Below are 21,617 nucleotides of genomic sequence, written 5' to 3'. Positions count from 1 at the left end.
TATACAAAATAAAATTAATGTTAAAATGAAAAATTACTGAAATTTATGTTAAGGATAACATTTTTGTATTATAATAATATAATAATAATATTATAATAATTTGTTTCAATAATATAATACAATAATATTTTATTTTACTTGAAGATTATGATATGAACGTTTTGGATCAAAATCAAATTAGTATTCAGTTATCGCCATCTCTCAGAAATTTTTAAATCTAACAAGTTCGATAACTCCAGATTCTTTTGCTTTTTTAAACAAATTATTCCCCTTACATTTTTCGTTTTGATTTATTTTTAAATATTAAGTTTATATTCAATTTTTACTTTCATTCTACCTTAACACTGACCTTTAAAATGGCGACATTTATAGGTTTTCGGGTATGCTGCAAACGAGTATCACATTTAAATTTTGCACAGACATGTAGTTTTCAGGATATTAAGATATTTATTTAATCCATTACTTTATAAACGTTAGTGGCGTTCGCCATTCTTTACATGGTGGAGGGGGTGTTTTGTGACACGCATGCGCATTAGTACTTTACAGTTGGGAAAAAACGTGGCCACAAGTAGGATTACGTTGGATAATATAGGTCTTATTATCCAGAAAACTGCTTGTCTGCGCAAAATTGAAATGTTATATTCGTTTTAATTTTTTTAGCATTTGCTTTTAGAGTTAAAAATTCCTGGATTTACAATGAGATTAAATAATTCATATGAAAATCTGGAATTTAAATCAATTTTATACAAGTTGTTTATTTTCATTAGAAAAAATTATTTTAAAAAATTGGTTAAAAATCTGAAGTCGCATTCAATGGTCGACGTTTTTGTATAATTCGTCATGGATCCGAGGTGGATAATTCAATTTTACTTATTCGTTCAAGAATTTAGGATGTTGAAACCAACACAACTGCGAGAAATTGTAAGGGAAAAAAAGATGCAACTACTAATGAACGAATCTCTCAAGTTCGAGCAATAATGAATTATACAAAAGCGCGCGCGCACGCATATATATATATATATATATATATATATATATATATATATATATATATATATGAATGAATTCCCTAGCATGAATTATGCTACGAGAATAAACCATTAATAATTTAAAGTAGCATAGTCTTATTTTTACCAAGGGACATAACTTTTGTTATTCAAGAGAGATAACTCTTTCTACATTCTGAAAAAAAAAAAAAATGACAGTCTGTCTCTCCACGAGTGCTAACTCATAATATATGGTCGGAAAATATTTCCAATGTAATGGCTTCTTACTGGGTTTCATTGCCCTTAAACAATGTATTTTTACTTTTTAGTGAGAAATAACATTACAAACAGTAAGTTATAACAAGTGTAATCATTTTTAGTAAGGGATAGAAGTTGCAATAATAATTTTTTTTAATCAAAGGAAAAGCATTAAAAAAATGTGCCAGTTAAGATAGAGTCGACAGATGGATTTTTTTTAAATATATTGTTTCAAGCAAAAACAGTACTTACTTGTCATGTCGAAAATAGTAATATATTTAAAAAAATTACGAAAATTCATCGAATATAAATTATTTATAGTTAAAAGCAATTTTTATGGAAAATTGCATTTTCCCTAGATGTGAACACCTTGAAGATTACTAATACAGGGGACATACTTATCTCCCGTTTTGCCACTTTAATGGCTGACGTACTGTTTCAATCTATAGCGATAAAATTTTTTTTTTTTTTTTTTACTAAAATCACAAAAGCAGTTCTACTTAATGAATTTTCGTAATTTTTTGGATTTTTGACATGGCAAGTAAGAACTGTTTTTGCTTCAAACCACATACTTAAAAAAATTTAAAAAATCGTTCTGTCGACTATCTGAACATGCACCAAAATTTCATTTTTTTTTTTTTTTTTTAATGGAAAAACAAATTAAAAAGGGAGATTACAAAAAAAAAAATAAATGTTTTACTTAATTTTTGATTAATGGACAATAATGAAGATCACATTGATAAATTTTTTAAAAAATAACGGAAATAAAAATTACAAGATTAAACTGAGCAGTATAAGGATTTTTATGCAGATCAGGAGTTTTCATTGTTTTTGTCACAATTTTCTTTCGAAAGAATGGATGAAAGTTCTTGGGTTAAAAGAAATCAATTGTAAGAATAGTTTCGTCTGCTGATTTTTTTTTTTTTTAATATTGTTTTTTCAAAATTAATTTATTTTATTTTTAGAGTCAGAATCAAATGATATCTACCGAAAGAGTATTGAAAATCTTGTTGAATGTTGGGAAAAAGTTGTGAACACGAATGGAGAATACATCATTGATTAAATAGTTGTTAGGTGTTAGTTTTATTTTAAAAAACGGCAAGAACTCAGTTGCCAACCTAATATTTATTCTTTGAATAACAGAGAAACACTTTTTTTTTTTTTTTTTTTTTTTTTTTTCAGGAGTTCATTGTTTTGTCACAATTTTCTTTTGAAAGAATGGATGAAAGTTCTTGGGTTAAAAAAAATTGTCCACAGAAATTCGTACCTTCCAATTGTTCTTCTTTCTCAGAACCTTCCAGATCATCTTCACCAGACGAGTGGGATTTCTGGGAAGACAAAAACAAAATCAAGATTTCGAAATTAAAATTTTATTAAAAATAAAAAAATAAAAAAAATGGTGATTTAAAAAGAAAATTTCTTATTTTAATTTATTAGTTTCAGTCACTTAATGTAGTGGTTGTTTGGTTGTTTTACGCCATTTCAATCATTTTTTGAGTTATTTAATGCTGAATCCAGTAAATTTAGAAAAAAGTTTTATCCTTCAAGTTCTTTATATCTTTAAATATTTATTCATCGTGTTTAGTTTGATTGTTTTATAGAAGAAAATTGTTTTTGTTTTTATACTTTGCAGAACATGATTGAGTTTTGCAAAGGGAAAGGAAAAAAACAATAACATCAATATTTACTGCATTTTCATGAGGTAGCCAGTATCTTCAGACAGCCTGATCTAGTAGTGGTAGTACCAGATGCCCTAACAGGTCTTGCCATTTCGGGTCAAAGTGAACATGGGAGCAATTAAGGAGCAACTCCACATTCCCCAAAGCACCCGAATGGAGCTTCACCACTGGATGCCTTTTTTTTTTCCTTTCCCTTTGCAAAACTCAATCATGTTCTGCAAAGTCATACCTAGGATGGAGTGAAGAATTATGTAATCTGAAATAACATCTTTTCTTACCTCAAAGACGTTGCTAGTCTTTCTCTGCTCTAGTGTTAGTTTCATGAAAGATGTCCAACTAAGTTCTCATCTAAAGCCCCCTCCCCTGTAAAATATTTTACAATAAAAACTTTTTTAGCCACAACCACTCTGAAAAATTTTCCTTTTCCCCCCTCTATGTGTATACAAAATTAAATGGAACTTGCATAAATAAAATCTCTCTCATAGAACTATTCGTCTACAGAACACAATACCATGAGGCTATTTCCTAGTCGACTACAACATGGTCGTTTTCATGTCCAATGTTAGCAAATTTATTGCCCAGCACATTCTCTATTTGATCTTGATAACACATGTACATCCCCAATTGTACACCGTTACTCGAGTAATTATGTCTGTTTAAATTGCCCTCATTTTTTTTTTTTTTTTTTTTTTTTTTACACAGTGATCACCACTTATCAAGGCCCGGAAGCCACTCAGGGATAAGGGTTATTGCAAGTACATTACGTTAGTGAGGAGATTTTATGAAATGTTTAATTAGGGGGGCGGTTCATTAGGAATTTGTTAACATTAGACTTGAAGACATCCAAGTTGTAGTCCGGAGGGAAGCAGGAAGACGGAACAGAGTTCCACAGGCGTGCAGTTCTAAGAAAGAAGCTTTGCTCATGAAATCCGCGTTTTGATTTAGGCACAGATATAGAGTGGGGAAAATTTTTCACAGTGGATTCAGCTAGACGGGTGTTTTTCGTGAAAGATTGGCGAGGGGGGACCAGGGATTGGAGTTCAGACGAGCACCTGCCATGAAAATAACAATAAAACAAGGATAGGCTCGCAACGTCTCTTCTGTGGGAGAGGGGTTGCAGGGTAGAGAAAAGGGCATCCCCCACTAAACCACGAAGTCTATTTTGTACTCTGTCAAGGCATGATAGGCTGTTTTTGGCAGCTCCTGCCCAGATATGGCAACAGTATTCCATCCTTGGCCGTACTTGGCTTTTATATAGATAGAGAATTGCATCAGTAGTGAGATATCTTCTGGAGCGGTAGAAGGATCCCACCATCTTTCCAGCGACCTTGGCAACAGACTTGATGTACGTGTTCCATTTCAGATCAGGAGTAAAGGTCAAACCCAGAAGCTTGTCAAAACACGGGGCCTCACCCAGACGAGAGCCATCCATCACAATTGATGCCAGCTGGGGATCAGAGCGTTGATGATGTAAGGATAGGAGTTTGGTTTTGGATGCATTAAAGGTAACTAGCCACATCTTCCCCCACTGAACCACGCGCTCGAGATCAGAGGAGAGAGAATCCGAGAGAACTTCGTCATTTACAGCCTTTGATGTGTTGCCGTAGATGGTCGTGTCATCAGCATAGATGTCAACGAATGATTTAAGTATGTGTTTAGGGAGGTCATTGATGTAGATCAGGAAGAGAGTTGGGCCCAGTATTGACCCCTGAGGGACTCCAGCATTTATATTGCAGGCCTCCGATTTTTGTCCATCTACCACTACTCTTATGAGCCTATCGGAGAGAAATGATTTTGTGTCTTAAGTATCATGGCAGTTGCATGTTTGTCTTCGACTAATGTGAGAACATAAATCTATGCTTATTTATGGAAACTTGTGTCCTGGCATAAGCTGGGAAAGTAGATTAACTCAATACGTTTCATACCCAAACTTGAACGATTTTTTTTATTTCAGCATATTAAGTTTTTTTTTTTTTACAAGGTGGTCACCACTTATCAAGGCCCGGAAGCCACTCAGGGATAAGGGTTATTGTAAGTACAGTATGTGTGGATATTTAAAGTGTCTACTTAAGGGGGTGGTTCATTAAGAATTTGTTTACGTTGGACTTGAAGACATCCAAGTTGTAGTCAGGAGGCAAGCAGGCAGACGGAACAGAGTTCCACAAGCATGCAGTTCTAAGAAAGAAGCTTTGTTCATGGAATCTACGTTTTGATTTAGGCATAGATAAAGAGTGGAGAAAGTTTTTGACAGTGGATTCAGCTAGACGGGTGTTTTTTGTAAAAGATTGGCGAGGGGGGACCAGAGATTGGAGTTCAGACGAGCACCTGCCATGGAAATAACAATAAAACAAAGATAGGCTTGCAATGTCTCTTCTGTGGGAGAGAGGTTGCAGGGAAGAGAAAAGGGCATCCCCCACTAAGCCACAAAGTCTATCTTGTACTCTGTCAAGGCAGGATAGGCTGTTTTTAGCAGCTCCTGCCCAGATATGGCAGCAGTATTCCACCTTTGTACGTACTTGGCTTTTATATAGATAGAGAATTGCATCAGTAGTGAGATATCTTCTGGAGTGGTAGAAGGATCTAACCATCTTTCCAGCGACCTTGGCAACAGACTTGATGTATGTGTTCCATTTCAGATCAGGAGTAAAGGTCAAGCCCAGAAACTTGTCAAAACATGGGGCTTCTCCTAGACGAGAGCCATCCATTTCAATTGATGCCAGATGGGGATCAGAGGGTTGATGATGTAAAGATAGGAGTTTGGTTTTAGATGCATTAAAGGTAACCAGCCACATCTTCTCCCACTGAACCACTCGTTAGAGATCAAAGGAGAGAGAATCGGAGAGAGCTTTGTCATTTACAGTTGTGTATTATTTTACATTGCTAAAAACATTCTCCATGTGACGTTGACAAGACACGTCCTATTCTCAATTGTGTGCAGGAATTATTAACGTACATTGTTACTTGAGTAATTACGAGCTTTTAAAATGCACTCATTTCTTTGTATCATATCCATCGCATGTTGGTCTCGAATTAATCTTCTACGAGAAAATGATTTTTTGAACTGGAATTTGGAAATTCAGTTAATACAATGCAGATGTTTTTCTTTTTTGCAAATAAACATTTATTTCATTTCTGAATTTTTGAGATGAAGATTGGTTATTCGTATTATTATTCATCGGACTACTGTTCTCATCTTCAATGTGATTTTCACAATGTTTCGGTCGATGTAACCTCCAGTGTATCAAGTGTATCTTGTCGAACTTGGGAATGTTTCTGTTGAACTCGGGAATTTGGACGGAATTTGGAGCAGAATCCTTTATTTACTTCATGGGGTAGCATGCTCTTGTTCCGTTAGAGATCCTAAGTAATTTGCAAATGTATTTTTTTGGTCACCCACACTGAGGATTGAACCTTCAAGAGAAGGTCACTTTTACAATTGACTTTTCCAAGTACTCTAACCACTGCGCCACGGGTCCTTGCATTTGCGAATTACTTAGCACCTCTATCCAGTCACGGCTGATGGAACAAGAGCACACTACCTCTGTGAAGTAAATAAAGGGTTCCGCTCAAAATTCCATCCAAATTCCCGAGTTCAACAGAAACATTCCCAAGTTCGACAAGATACACCTGAAGAAGATCGGAGGTTACATTGACCGAAACATTGTGAAAATCACTCAAGATAAGAACAGTAGTCTGATGAATAATAATACAAACATTATTTCGTTAAATTTTTTTCTTCCTTATGGCATGGTGTTATTAGAAAAGTAAAGTTCGTGTGGATTTAAAATGATTTAAAAAATGTTTCAAAGTTTCAATCATGCAGATCATGTGTGGCTCACATGAAACGAATTTGAGAGACCACACACACACACACGATCCCCCTTATTGAAACGTTTGAAAATATAGAGAGGGAGAAAAAAAATCACTGTTGATGACCACACGGATTTAGCTTTTCTAGTGACACCATGCCACAAGGAAGGACAAAGAAAAAAGAAGTGTGTGCGCATTTGTGTATTAGCTGTATCAGCATTGCCCGGGATGCAGGGAAGTCAAAAAGTTGAAGAGCAACAAAGACGGGAGTGGTACCATAAAATCGAACAACGTTTGTATTCCAGAATTTATTTTTCTACATAGTGATCACCATTCTCAGCATACTTTTGCCAGGAATTCAATGATGCATCTCTATTTCTAACACGCGTCCATAACAGAGGTTGCTTTCTTAGAGCCTCACACCATCAATATCTGCAACAGAGCGATGAAAACTTTAAACTATGAACGCATATGTTCAGTCATCATAACAATCCAATTTGCAATACCGATTGATCCATTTGAGCGGAATAAATAGGAGGTATTACTTTTTGAACGCCCCTCCTACATAAAAAAAAAAAAGGGAATAATGTAAGGGGGATAACTCTTTATATTCTACAATGAAATCTAAAGATTTTCTTATTTTGATTTTCTGTCTTAATTACTAGTTGTCTGAGAAAAACTATATAATTTTGTTTTTAGATAAACTATAGTGAAGTACGCCATTATAGTGCCAATAATATGGTAATAATACAGTACAACATAATAATATAGTGCAACACATAACATAATGCAACAATAACAACACAATTTGGGTCCAACTTTTAAAACCTCGAGATATCTGTTATATCTAAAATTAATTTAACTCTCCTTAACTTAATTTAAGACTACAAATAAGAATTTTTAGTTTTATTCTAGAATCACCTCGATATTAAAAAAAGAAAAGAAAATCTGTACGATGTACGTACCCGTAACAAAACAAAAATATCATACTCCAAAAATCACAAACTGATCAAGTAGGTATATTTTTATAAAGAAAATAATTTTTAAGTGATTAATGGGAATTCATAGGCGTTACAACATAAATCTAGTAAGTATGAATTATTGTTGAAATATTTCCTTTTGTTTCTTCACTTTTTTTCTTTTTCAAAATGGCAGACAAGACAATCGCTTCTCTGATACACATAAAATTTGATTTTCTTATCCAAAAATAAAACTTGATCAATTTAGATGATTTTTGGAACACAATATTTTTGTTTTGTTATAGGTAAGTACATCAGATTTTTCTTGATTTTTCTTTTTTTAATATAGGGGCAATTCTAAACAAGAGATGAACATTATTTTTAAATAATTATAATTTGTTGTTTATATAAAATACTAGCCTGGGTGCCCGGCGTTGCCTGGGTGTTTGGAGGTGTGTGTTGAACAAAAAAACAAATGGCAGTAGGCAGGCAACCTCGAACCTATGACACGAAGGCAGAAAAGAAAGTTATAGAAAATCTGACGTCTTACCGCTACTCCATGATGCGACCAGAAGTTCAGAACGTTAAAATTAGGCAAAGTCAATCCAACCAATACAATGACTCACAAAAAATTAACCCCTCCTCTCCTTATAGAATGTTGCCTAATTTTTCGATATTTGTCATCTGAAACGTCCATTGATCTCATGAAAATCCATCACCTCTATCGAAAGTTTTAGGCAGACATACAACATACATACATACATACATACATTTAAACAGACAGGTGAGATTTATATTATAGATGGTGTTTATTAAGTTTCAAATTATAAAATGTTGCAAGCATTTTTTTACCAATTATTTTCGAAATGATTTCCAAACTTTCTCCAAATTATCAATTTACTTTTTTGACCATCATCACGACACATGCATAGAGAAACACTTTGAATGTATCAGTGTAAAAAAATATATAAATCAAATAAAAATGATTCTGAGGCAATGCTGGGTAGGTACAATTAATAATTATAGTGAAAAGAAATGTCGTTGTCAATACAAGGTGGAATACTCTATCAGACCAGGTGTAGATGTGCACGTGTGAAGAGACAATTGACAAAGTAAATAAGTCTTAGCGAAGTTGCACAATGTGACATGTTGAACATGTTGCCGGTAACTGGATGAGTAAATGTTGAACATGCTGTGCAAGATCAGTATAGATAAGATATATTGATAAGTATATATATATATGTGTGTGTAGACATTCAGGGTTAGAGACATGGATACAGATAGGGATGGGGGCGGAGACACAGATAGGGACAGGGGGGTGTAGACAGGGGTGAGAGCGGAGACAGGGAGGGGGTCAGAGATATGGACAGGGGCGGAGACGGGCGGAGGCAAGCAGAGATGGGGCGGAGGCAGGCAGAGATGGGGCGGAGGCAGGCAGGGGCGGAGGCAGGCAGGGGCGGAGGCAGAGGCGGAGGCAGGGACAGAAACAGGGCGGAGTCATCAGAGAAAGGGATATCAGAGACAGGGCGAAGTCATCAGAGAAAGGGAAGAGTTAGAGTCGATAGGGACAGGGTTGTTAAAGGTAGGGACATATCAATATCTATCTAGATTGATGTATAAATTTATGTTAGAAAAGAAAATAGATTTTTTCCTAATTTTGTGAAAATAATGGTTGGTACCAGTGCGAACTCCAACAATCAAGCTCCTCAGATTGAGCTTAACTCACATACATTTCAGATAAAAGTTTATTCCTGAGCACTTTGTCAAGAATGCAACTCAGGCTGACATATTCCCAGACGAATAAAGAATAAAATGTTCCAGACTTGTTTTAAATTTTATATTCTTCATAATAAATCTAGATCTTTCATTAAAGATGCGAAAAAATATTTATCTTTAACCAGTGTTCACACTAATATTCATATTTATACAAAATGTTTGAATTGATGAAGCTTAAAAAAAATAGAAATTTATTTTTAAGGAAAAATGTATACATATGTATAGTAAGCTGAAACGGAAAAAAATCTCATGATGGAAATAGATGCGAGGCCGGACTTGCTATTTCCTTTTTCAATTCCCATAAATTCTTGAAATGGATTCGTCCACCAATTTGTTTTTACTTACTAACTTTCATATGACATATATATTATATACGTAATAACTTTGTATAATTCCGGCTTTTTTCTACTCTTCTGATAAGAAGCATTTAGCTTCAAAATGTCATGACCTAAAAATGTTTCTCCCTTATTTCTCTTTCTGTAACCCTTATTAATTTGATACTGTAATTTTATTTAACTTCACACTTTAACTTCTTAGCTTATATAATATATATACATACACACACACACACACACAAAAAAAAAAAAATACTCATTGTTTTTTATAATTTTGTTTAAACTTCATGACTTAAAAAAATGGTCTTGAATAAAAATGAATGGAGATTATCTCCTATATATAATAATTTGATTGCAGAAATTTCCCTCTGGACCAAATTATGGTAGGTTTGCAATAACAGATGCCACATACAAATTTTTATGTCTAAACTTTTGAACACCGTTACAGACACATTTATTCGTTATAATAAAATCCTATCTTACTTCCTAGGAGCAACATCATTACGATTGCCAAGATCTATTAGATGAAGTAGTTTGTATTTTCCCTTTCTACCAGAAAAGTCCTCCCCCATCTCCCAGTAAAGACCGGGTAAATATATAACCATTATAAATATATTGACCTGACACTCTTATTAACTGGATTAAGCACTCAGATACCTACAACTACCATTGCACTTCACTATTCAAAAAAAATAATTTCTCCCCAATAATATTCCGCCTATTCTCATTGGCTGCAACCATGAAATTCTATTATTCTGGATTGTACTCAATCATACAAAAAAACCAACACCACAGCCCTTAATCAATATGGCTGATCAATTGTTTTAAATCATTTATACTTTATTATCATCGTTTTTCCTTTATTTTACAAAAATTAAGTATAACATTTACTTACAAGTTACACATGCCATTATGCATTATTTGGATTAACATTTACACATTATTACATTAAAACAATTATGTCACAGCTTTATTTATATCATATCCGGTTTCAGCATCCTAAATTAACAGATGCTAACATGAACTGATTTTTTTTAAATCATTTATGCTTTACTAGTCGCTTTTCCTTTATTTTACAAAAATTAACCATAACATCTAGTTAAAAGTTAAACATGCCATTACACATTAACGTTCTACTAAATTAAATATATACTTTGTGACCATCACCGAGAAAAATATTGTGATAATATTTTTTTCGATGATGGTTACTAAGTATGTGTTCAATTCAGTAGAACCTTATAATTGAAAACTGATCCCTGACGATAAGTCATAAATTTTTTTTTTTTTTTTTTTTTTTTTTTACAATTTTACTTTTTTTATCATCTGAAAGTTAAGTTTGTTACCAACGAGATCAACATGAAAAAAAGAAACAAAAAAAAGTAAATTGTGGAATTTACAGAAGGGGGGGGGGGGCAATTTCATAAACATCCACCGAACCTCTTAATAAGACAGAGTTGTAGTAGCCCCCTACATCAAAGCAGCATCGAACCTAGATTGGGGTGATTAGGCAAAAAAAAAAAAAAAAAAAAAAAAAAAAATTATTTTTCCACTTTCAAAATCATAAAAACTATCCTTTTTTATATAAAACACACTTTCATATTCTAAGTCTGAATTACATCCAGATAAATTATCATTTTCATTACTTTTTATTCACTTTGTATTTGACTACATTTAAGCCAGTTTTTTAAATTTTTTACTTCATTTGTCTGTCAAATAATTTATGCCGCTAAAGTAAAAATTTCCCCTTTATTACATTGCCTATGGATATACTTATTTGTTATGTATTGGCTTTTGTTTTTTTTGTTTTGTTTTTTTTACTATAGTTGTCTTTTGCTTAGTTCTTTTTTCAGGACTCCATTTCCACACTGCTCAGACATTAACTTTTTTTTCTTTTTTTTTTTTTTTTTTTTTTTTTTTTTTTTTTTTTTTTTTTTTTAGATACTTTTTTACGTTACCACCACACTAATTCCTTTTAACTGACGACCTCTATAAGTTTTAGACTATGCTGAATAAGACAATCTATTTTAACTTTGACAGAGACAAGTAGCTTTCGAGATATGACCTGCATTATGCATCGTTCCACGCATGCGTGATAAAAAGTGTACTTCTCTCCGCACGACACTGCCACCCACACCCAATTTATTTTCTTTTTGCGCATAGTCTTTGCAGGTGGGTATGCTGACAACATATCAAGGTTGAACTTGAGGCAAATACTTGGACAGTTCCACCCCTCATAAAATGGGGTGTCTACTCTGAAAACCATTCTTAATATGATGAGGTTGGTCATGTCTATTCCATACGACGTTCTTATAACATGAGAAGGTTAGGGGTGTCTATTCCGAAACCCGTTCTTAACATTAGGACGTTGGGAATTGGCCACCAACAACAATCTTAGTTAAATTTTTTATGAGAGGACATGCTTTCACTGGGCAACGCCAGTTAACGGGTTCTGCCAGTGTATATATATATATATATATATATATATAAAGAAATAAAAATTACAGTAAGTTTACCAAGGTAATCAAAATGGTGAACTTAAAATATATTATAAATATTAAAGAGTTAATATTTACAAGTAATATATATATATATATATATATATATATATATATATATATATATAGACACGCATTAGTGATGGGACAATTCAAATATTTTTCTGATTTCGATAAAATTTCCAATTTTTTATAAGTCTCTACATATTTAATGCTAAAATTTAGATTTTTTCCCCCGATTATTGTAAAAACTCACATGAAATGTGCATATATATTCTCAAACATGAATACACACATGTTGGGGTGATCTATAGATTTTAGTTTTACTGATAGTTTAAAATCAATAAATATTTTATTACTACCAGCAATGGAAGATTTTGTTTTAAACAAAATCAAAAAAGAATCATTTTTGGCATCGAAAAATAGGCACAAATTTTTCTGATTCCGATGCCACCAAAAACTCCAATTTTTCTGATTCCATATTCTGATTAATCATCCCAACACTAATATATACACACACATACACATTGTTCTTTATAACAGAGTGAAAAAAGAAAAAGTCAAACAAGTGAAGCGTGCATGGTCCTCTGTTAGAGCACAGTGAACGAGGCATAAAAAAAAAATAAGTAAGCTAAGCATTTTCTTCCGCCCCCCCCCCCCCAATTAGCTCCCAAACTGCCTAGGGGACGTCAAATCCTGGTGAAAATGAACAAACGGTGCAGTTTTAGGCCTTAACATATGTAAATTTCAATTCTGCACCATGCAAAAAAAAAAAAAAATAACCAAGTCCATTTGCCCGCCCCCACATTTAGCCCCCAAAATCCCCAAAGCCTTAACATATTTAAATTTGAGTTCAGCACCAGACAAAACTGCTAAATAGACATAGACAGAAAATTCTGGACAAATATGGTAAAATAGTCCTAAAAATGGAGTGTTTTTATTAGCCCCTAAAAGAGCCCCAGATTTATCATGAAGTATAGACAAACAAAATTATATAGAAATCAGTCAGTTACAACTTTTTAGAAAGTTTCATAAAAACCCAAGGCATGAATTTTTTTTTTATAAACACAAAAGTGTCAATTTTAGCCATTTTAATCCGAAAGGCACCTCTAGGGGGGCAGTCGGAGTTTTCCTGAAAAATCCGTTCTGTTACTTTTATACTCATATCATGTTTAATGTTTGTGCAAAATTTTTAAAAATTCTAAGGCATTGTTATTGAAAAAAGTGTGGACAGACGAACGGACAAGGGTGAATTTACAGGTCCTTTTGTCAGGGGACCAAATAAAAATGTTTTATCTAGATTTTCCTAGTAATAATAATGTAATGAAGACAGAGGTAAAATAATTTTAGTTCAATATGGCAAACTTCTATGTAGCTGTTTGTGTTTTTTTTTTGTTTTGCTTTTTTAAATCCAACTAGAATGATAAATCTAGAGTCGCTATTTGTAAATACAATAACTGGAAACGCTTCATGTTCACACCATTTGATTTATACTCGTAGAATTACCAAATATGACAGAACAACCCACCATGGGGCGACAGGTTTTGACAGGTTACAATGCTCACCCTGACCAACGGAGTGGGGGCCCCAGAGTGTCACTTATAAATGGGAACTATATGCACGCTCACACCATGAGTTGTACAACTACTGAACTTGCAATGATAAGCCCACCGTGGGAAGGGGAAGGTTTTTATGGGTTACATCACTCACTCACATTAACGGAGGTGGGGTCCCATATAACCTTAATTAATGTTCACAGTGTCAATAAAGACTCCCACTACTGCCCCCTCATGTTCATTTGAGGGGATTGCTTTAGTTTTGATACTCCAAAAGTTTGAAGCTATCTCTTTACACCCACACCTGCTTTTTCATAACCTTTCATAAATCGGAGTTCATTTTTTTTTTAAAGACATTTCTTTCTTAACCTAGTCAACAAGAGATATTTCTAGTAGTTTTATAAATTTCTGTAACTGCAATTATATAATAATGTCCTGTACCAAAAGTTGTTTGTTTTTTAGAATTCAACTTGATTTTTTTTTTTAAATTACAGAAAAATCTTTGATGTATGTACTTGTTACAGAACGAATATACCATATTCCAAAAATCATAGAAACTGATCAAACAGTTTTTTTTTTAAACTTTAAAAAAAAAAAAAAAAAAAAAAATTTTACAATTTTTAGCTATTAGAACTTTCAATTTTGAATCCAAACAAAATCTCTGTAGTTGAATTGAGTTATCGCACTTGAATTTTAACACATTCTAAAACAATCTGTCTCACTCATCATAACATTTGATTTTCTTAGTTAAAAAAAAAAAAAATACTTGATCAATTTATTTTTTGGAATATGACATTTTGTGATAGGTACGTACATCATAAAGATTCATCTGCATTTTCTGTATTTCTTTTTTAAGTCACATTCTAAATAAGAACCCTTGTTTATTTCAAAGTTATCTCCCTTGCTTCATCCCATCGTTATGGTAACAAGAGAATATTCTTATTGTTTTCAATCTCGAGTATATATCCGACACAGTTAATCAATCGAGAACCACATCACTATATATAAACATACAAGATATTAACTGATATATACTCGAAAGTCAAAATAATGAAAAGTATATTCTCTTGTCATAGCCCTAGTTATTATTAATCCTATAAGAGTTAGTCAATAAAATCTACCTTTGACTGTATATTTTCTAAAAGGAGTTTATGTTATTTGTGCAGCCTGTCAAAAGTGAAGAGAGAGTAAAATAAATATTAACACTTTTGCTATATGTAACAAATTAGACAAAATTATCTTTCTGAGTGACCAATGTAAAATTTCACCTTCTGAATAAAAAGCTCTTTTTTTTTATTAGTGTTATGTTTGACGTTCATCTTCGTCGCCAACTGTTATGTTTGCAGGTTGAACCAAATAACGTATAAGGCAATACAAATGAAGACTCAACAAACAAAGGTAGATCAATAAAAGTGTATTAGGAAAAGTATATTTACAGTATATTTATATAATGGTTGTCAAGTAAGAGAGTCTTGGCTGGAGAACATATCTGCTCTCGGCTTGGCCTTCAGTGGCTTCTGGTTAACACACACTCAGACTAACCGAGTCTTGCTATTTATGTGTAATATTATCCACATATGTAAATGAGTGGGTGCCACCACAACAATTAGGGAGCGAGAAGTTTTCACTTTGGCAAAGTATGACAGAAATGTTTTTATTGTACACTCTCAGGATTACTTGAGGCAAAAGTATAATGCATATTAAAACGTCCATCTATTTACCTTTCTCTATCTCCCTCTCTCTCTCCACCTCCCCCATTTTCCCCATCCTTCTCACCACCCACTCTTTCTCCTCTGCCTAACCCATTCCTTTTTCTGGACATACACATACAATTCTCCTTTCATTCATTCCTTGAAGAATCTGCTGGTATAAGTAATTCCTTAAAAAAAAAAAAAAAAAAAATCCGGAGTAAATTCCCTTTAGTACATAAAATGTCAGAATACACCCCCCCCCCCTTCCTCAACAAAAGTGAATTTTTTTTTTTTTTTAAATTTAAGATATTATTCTTACAGAGCAATGCTAATCATGAATATACCAACTTTGTGGGTCTTTATTTGGTAGTTTTTACTTTTAGATGAATATACATACAGACATGTCCTTTATATATTAAACTAGCACCACTACCCAGCATGCTCTGAGCCATGCAAAAACTAAACAGAAGAATTTAAGTAGAGTGTGTAACATCTTTTATGCTTAAACTGCATTATTTTTCCTAAAGAGGTTTTGCCCTCCTCTCATTTACAGTGTTGTATTCTCAAATGGTCACCCATATGATCATGGCAAGCTCAATATCTCTTAACTTTCATGATCTGACGAAAACTAATGTGTTAATATAATTGCGCTATTTTTTTTTCTATTAAAATCGCTCCAGACAAAGCATAAAGCTACTTGATCTAAGGAACTAAAAAAAAAATTTTTTTTTAAAATAAATACCACTTCAAAGTTACCAACTCGTGAATGATAAATGTTATATGGATAGATTCCAACCCAGAAAACAGCAATTCTTCCTCCTTTGTCAGAAACATTGCTCATGCAATGTGTGGACTGAAGTACAAAATAAGGGAAGCAACATCATCCAAGATCCAAGAAATGGTGAAAATAGTAAACGATTGCATATGGCTGAAAAGAAATGATCGGGAGTGGAATGAGAGTTAAATCCAAAAATTCAGTATCCAAAGTTAAGATGCTGGAAGAAGACTGTTTAGTTAAATATGGAATGGAATTCACTAACCCTGAAACCACATGAAACTTCTTTTTTTTTTTTTTTTTTAATAGCCTTTCTTGAGGTCAAACTGATCAAGGCAAGAGAGGAGACACCCTTTCTTTGTTTGTACCTAGGAACTCTCTTCTTCCTGCTTCAATTTTTAAAGCAGCTGGAAGCATTCCTTCACAATTCTAATAGAAATTAAAGTTAAATCCAAAAACTCAGTTCCAAAAGTTGGGAGGCCGGAAGTGGATTCGGTTTACCTAAATATGGAACAGAATTCACTAAGCATGAAACGAAATACGAAACAATATGAAACTTTTTCATACAAATATTTAAAATCAAATTTTTGTGTGTGATAAGATAAAAGCACTTCATACATTTTTTGTGACAAAATTCTGTGGAAAAAACTTGTGAAAGATGTATTCTAAGAAATTTTTTAAATAAAAGTTTATCTTTTATGGTTTATTTATTTTAAATATTTATTTAATATTTAGCATATTATTTAAAATTTAATATTTAGTATTTAATTAAAAACTAGCGGAGGTGCCTGATGTTTCCCGAGTGTTTGTAGGTGTAAAAGAAAAAAAGAAAAAAGTTTTGGTAGGCAGGTAGGCTCGACGCTAAGAAGGCAGAGATGTGAGCATGGTTGAAATAAAACGATTAAAAAGTAAGTAACAGGTGCATAAATTTAATGAGGTCAAGCATCACGTGATAGGGAATGAAATCCCACCAGTTTTCCCAAGATTTTGGAGAAAACCAGCTCCCCATAAAAAGGGGGGGTATCCAAATGAATAGCAATTGTCTGATATAAGGGGGTGCCCGGTGTTGCCCGTGTGTTTGGAGGTGTAAAAGAAAAGTTTTGGGAGGCAGGTAGGCTCAAACCCGAAGCCTTGAGGTGAAGGAAGAAAAGAAAGTATGAAAAAACCTAACATCTTACCTCTTGGCCACAACAGGACAGGAAGTGGAAAGTATTTTAATTTAACGATTAAAAAGTTAAGTGACAAGTGCGTGAGGTCAAACATCACGTGACTTCACTTTGGCTGCAAGTCAGTTTTCCTAAGATGTTGGGGAAACCAGCTCCCCATAAAAAGGGGAGTGCCCAAATGAATAGCAATTGTCTGATATGAGGTTTCCCCCCGCATTGATCAAAGCTGATTGCTTTTCTGGACGTCCTCGGCACAAGTTTTTTTTTTTTTTTTTTTTTAATTACATTTTCACCCCTAACAAGGCACATTGCCACTTTGGTGTAGGGGGCTACTATCAGGGGAAACATCTACTAGGGTACTATGTAGGGATTAGGGCAGCGAGATGTTGGTTCACGTTGCACTTGAACTTATGCATGTCAGTACAGTTGGGGAAGCAGTGACCCGGAATGGAATTCCAAATCTAGCAGTTCTGGGGAAGAAACTACTGGAGTAGAAGGATCTTTTACATCTAGGGATCTCTACAGTGTGGGGGTGGGATTTTGCAGCTTGTCGGGTCTGTCGAGGGTGTTCACGTCGTGGGGGCACAAGTGCTTGCAGTTCGTAAGAGCATTCACCATTATAATACTTGTAGAACAGGCAGAGGGATGCAACGTTTCGACGATGGGACAGAGGCTGAAGTTTTGATGCCAGTTTAGGGCCTATCAGATTTGCGACTCTTTTGAACCCTGTCAAGGAGCGAGAGACTAGTAGCCGATGCACCGGCCCAAATATGACAGTCATACTCCATACATGGGCGAATAGTGGCCTTATAGAGGTACAGGATACTTTCGGGTGTTAGTAGTTTTCTAGCACGGTAGAGAGAGCCCACCTTCCTTGCAGCGGCCCTGGCAATGCCCTCGATGTAACTGTTCCAACTCATGTTTCCAGTGAACGTTAGGCCAAGGAGCTTGAGAGACGTACTCTCAGATAAAGAGTCGTTGGCCATTGCTATAGGTGGTAGAGAAGGTTTCTTGTAATTATTGAATGAAACCAGTTTTGTCTTGGTGGCATTGAACGTGACCATCCATTTTTGTCCCCATTCCACTACTGATTGGAGGTCATCCTCTAGTGTTTCTGCCATTACTTTAGATATATGTTCGTTTGTTTTCCTGTCGTGCCTGCTATAGAGTGTGGTGTCATCAGCATATATCCCCATCTCAGAGGCAATCTTGTCGGGGAGGTCATTTATGAATATCAGGAACAGCAGAGGTCCCAGGATAGATCCTTGGGGCACTCCCGCATTTATATCATATTGTTTAGATGTACGACCGTCGAGGACAACCTGGATTTTTCTCTTATCTAAGAAGGATTTAATTACGTTAAGTATTCTACCAGTGATACCGTAAGATCTAATCTTCCTGAGGAGACCCTCATGCCATACCCTGTCAAAAGCCTTAGATATATCTAGAGCTACCGCTCTTCCCTCTCCCGCTTTGTCCAGTGAATGGTATATGCGTTCAGAGATTACAGTGAGGATGTCTGCCGTGGAACGGGCTTGTCTAAATCCATATTGACGGTCGGTCAGAAGTTTAGCATCTGTAAGGTGCTGGACTAGAGCATGGTTAATTAAGGTCTCAAATATTTTGGCAAAAAGTGGGAGGAGGCTAACAGGGCGATAATTTAATGGGTCAGTTCTTTCGCCAGAATTCTTGAATACTGGTACTACAGAAGCAGTTTTAGGGAGGTTCGTTTGCTTATATACAGAAAAGCCAAACAAACACCTGGAATTTTTTTTTTTTTTTTTTTTAATCGCGAAAATAGCTTGTAAAAATCGCCCAAATTAAAGATACACACAACCTCATTTTATAAATCGTAGAAGACATTTATAGAAATGTAAATAATAAAAATTATCATTCTTTTTTTTTTGTTGTTGTTTGTTTCCCGATAACAAGAGTTATATATATATATATATATATATATATATATATATATAGAAATGTAAAAAAAAAATTTTTTTAAATTTTGTTTTGTTTCATGACAGCACAAGAATTGTTAAAACTAAAATAACTTTTTAAAATAAATTATTTTCATATGGTTTCTGCTGTGTTCAGAGAAATGTGATGTCAGGATCACTGGAAATTATAATAACAAGTAGACATGCTCATTGTATTTTAAACACATTTTATTTGCGGCAGAAACGTTAAATTATTTACAGACGATATTCAGTGTCCGGCGATGATTCCATTTAGCTTGACGCTAGAACTCTCTAGTCTTTTTCAGGACTGATAAAGGGTGATAACTCCTTTATTTAGAGTTATTCCCCTTTTTATCGCTATAATATTTTCATATTCTTTTCATGCTTAGTGGCGTTTGTTCCATTCCATACTTTAGCTAAACTGTGCCCACTTCCAGCGTCTTAACATTGGATACAGAATTTTTGGATTTAACCGGAATGAGACGTGATGTTACACCAACACAGCAGCAGGTGGGGGTCTTGCATCAGTGAGGGGTAGGTCAGTGCACAACAAATCCATTGACAGTCAGGCCCTGAAACAAAACGCATTTACTCTCGACTCCATGAGCGTTAACAGACTGCTATGCGGAATCATCTGCTGGTAGTACTTGTAAAAGTTGTTTCTTCTGATTCTTTATTTATCATATATTTGCAACTAGGAACTGGAACAAAGAATTAAAAAAAAAAAAAAAAAAAAAAAAAAAACAAAGGAGGGGAAAACGAGTGTCAAAAAATCGATCAGACACTTTTTCTTTATCTTAATGGTCTTCATTTGGAGTGGGATGAGGGGGGGGTAAGTGAAGAAGTGTAGTGTTGTTGGTGCCCGAGTGAAGAGAATATACTTGCCATCAACTGGAAGTAACCAAAACTATTTTTATTGCCCATCTGAAAGGAAAGGAAAAGAAGTTTTGGCGATTCTCCATATTTGCCAATCCAAGCAACTTCTGGTTTCGAAACTCGGAAGTTACAAGAGTTACTTAATCTGAAAATCCTGTTATATTACGTATCTTTACTTCATGTGTTATATCATATGAAACCTAATTATTATTATTTTTTTTTTTTTGGCAATATCATCTACTGAATTCATTATTATGTAGTTTCATTATATTGGGACAAATACACATTTTCTTTTCATTACGTTTATTTTATGCATAAATGTGAAAAATTCATATTTTGGTTTTAAAACTTTGTTAAATAAAAAACAAATTCTTGGCCTTTTGGTTAGGAACAAAGTGTAGTATCTGTTCTGATACTACACTTCACCTTTTCTGTCTTCGGTAAGTGAGGGAGAAATCCTTCATAACCGAGACAATTTTTATTTTTGTTCCTATCCAGAGTGCCCCTTTTTTGGTGAGCTGGATTTTCCCCACATTAAGAACCGACCTTGTGTCTAACTCTGTCCTTGTAGGGAGGCAAGCAAATAGGAACATTCATTCATTTTCTTTTCCATTTATTTAATTTATTAGATTAAAAAGAAAAAAATAAATAAATAAAATATACTTTACTTCAATATTAATTATTTCCGTAAATATTTTCTGTAAATAAACATATTTCAATGAAAATAATCAGTTTCCGGCTATTATGCGTTAACCTACATTTTCACTGGAATTAAGATTGGAGATTAAGTAACACCATTTACTTCTGATGAATTTAAAAAACGGAAGTCACTTTAACCAGTAAATATGCAGAATCACCAAAGTTTTTTATGCAACAAAAATTATGGATAATTTCTGTCCATTTTTTTGGTTTGATGTCAAAGACAATGGAATTAAAAGAATTTCGGTTTTATTTAAATTCATGTTGGGGAATGTAGTATATAAATGGGTCATTATCATCATTAATGTTACAAACTGAAAGAAAATCCTTCTTGACTGGGACAATTAGGGATTAGCTTGAAGTGGTTAGCTCCGAAAGAGATTTCCAATTTATTTTATCGATTAGTTTTGTCTTTTTTTCATAGAAGTGACAGAGTCAAATTAATCCACCATGCAAAATTCAATCATAAAAAAAAAAATAATTTTTTCGCATTTTTTGGTTTATTGAGTGTTTGAAATTTAATTTTTTTTTCTGATTATTTGCAGATTTCATTTGCTTTTAAAAGATATATATAATTATGATATAAGGTATGCATTTTTCA

The 21,617-nt window shown here is 33.8% G+C and overlaps 1 protein-coding gene across 1 annotated transcript in view; it reads right to left on the bottom strand.

The window, feature by feature from the left end:
* Positions 1 to 21,617, bottom strand: part of LOC145258166 (WD repeat-containing protein 37-like) — a gene marked incomplete in the record, with an annotated part of 749,116 nt that overhangs the window by 522,110 nt on the left and 205,389 nt on the right. Inside the window, 2 exon segments of the mRNA XM_080115977.1 lie at positions 2,512 to 2,572; positions 20,327 to 20,365. Coding sequence (XP_079972103.1) covers positions 2,512 to 2,572; positions 20,327 to 20,365 — 100 coding nt within the window.

Source organism: Euprymna scolopes, chromosome 33 (assembly GCF_053919585.1).
Source record: "Euprymna scolopes isolate OS-2025 chromosome 33, ASM5391958v1, whole genome shotgun sequence".
NCBI classification, from domain to species: Eukaryota; Metazoa; Mollusca; class Cephalopoda; order Sepiida; family Sepiolidae; genus Euprymna; species Euprymna scolopes.
Note: the sequence above shows the minus strand (reverse complement) of the source record. Positions and strands in the feature narration are given on the sequence as shown.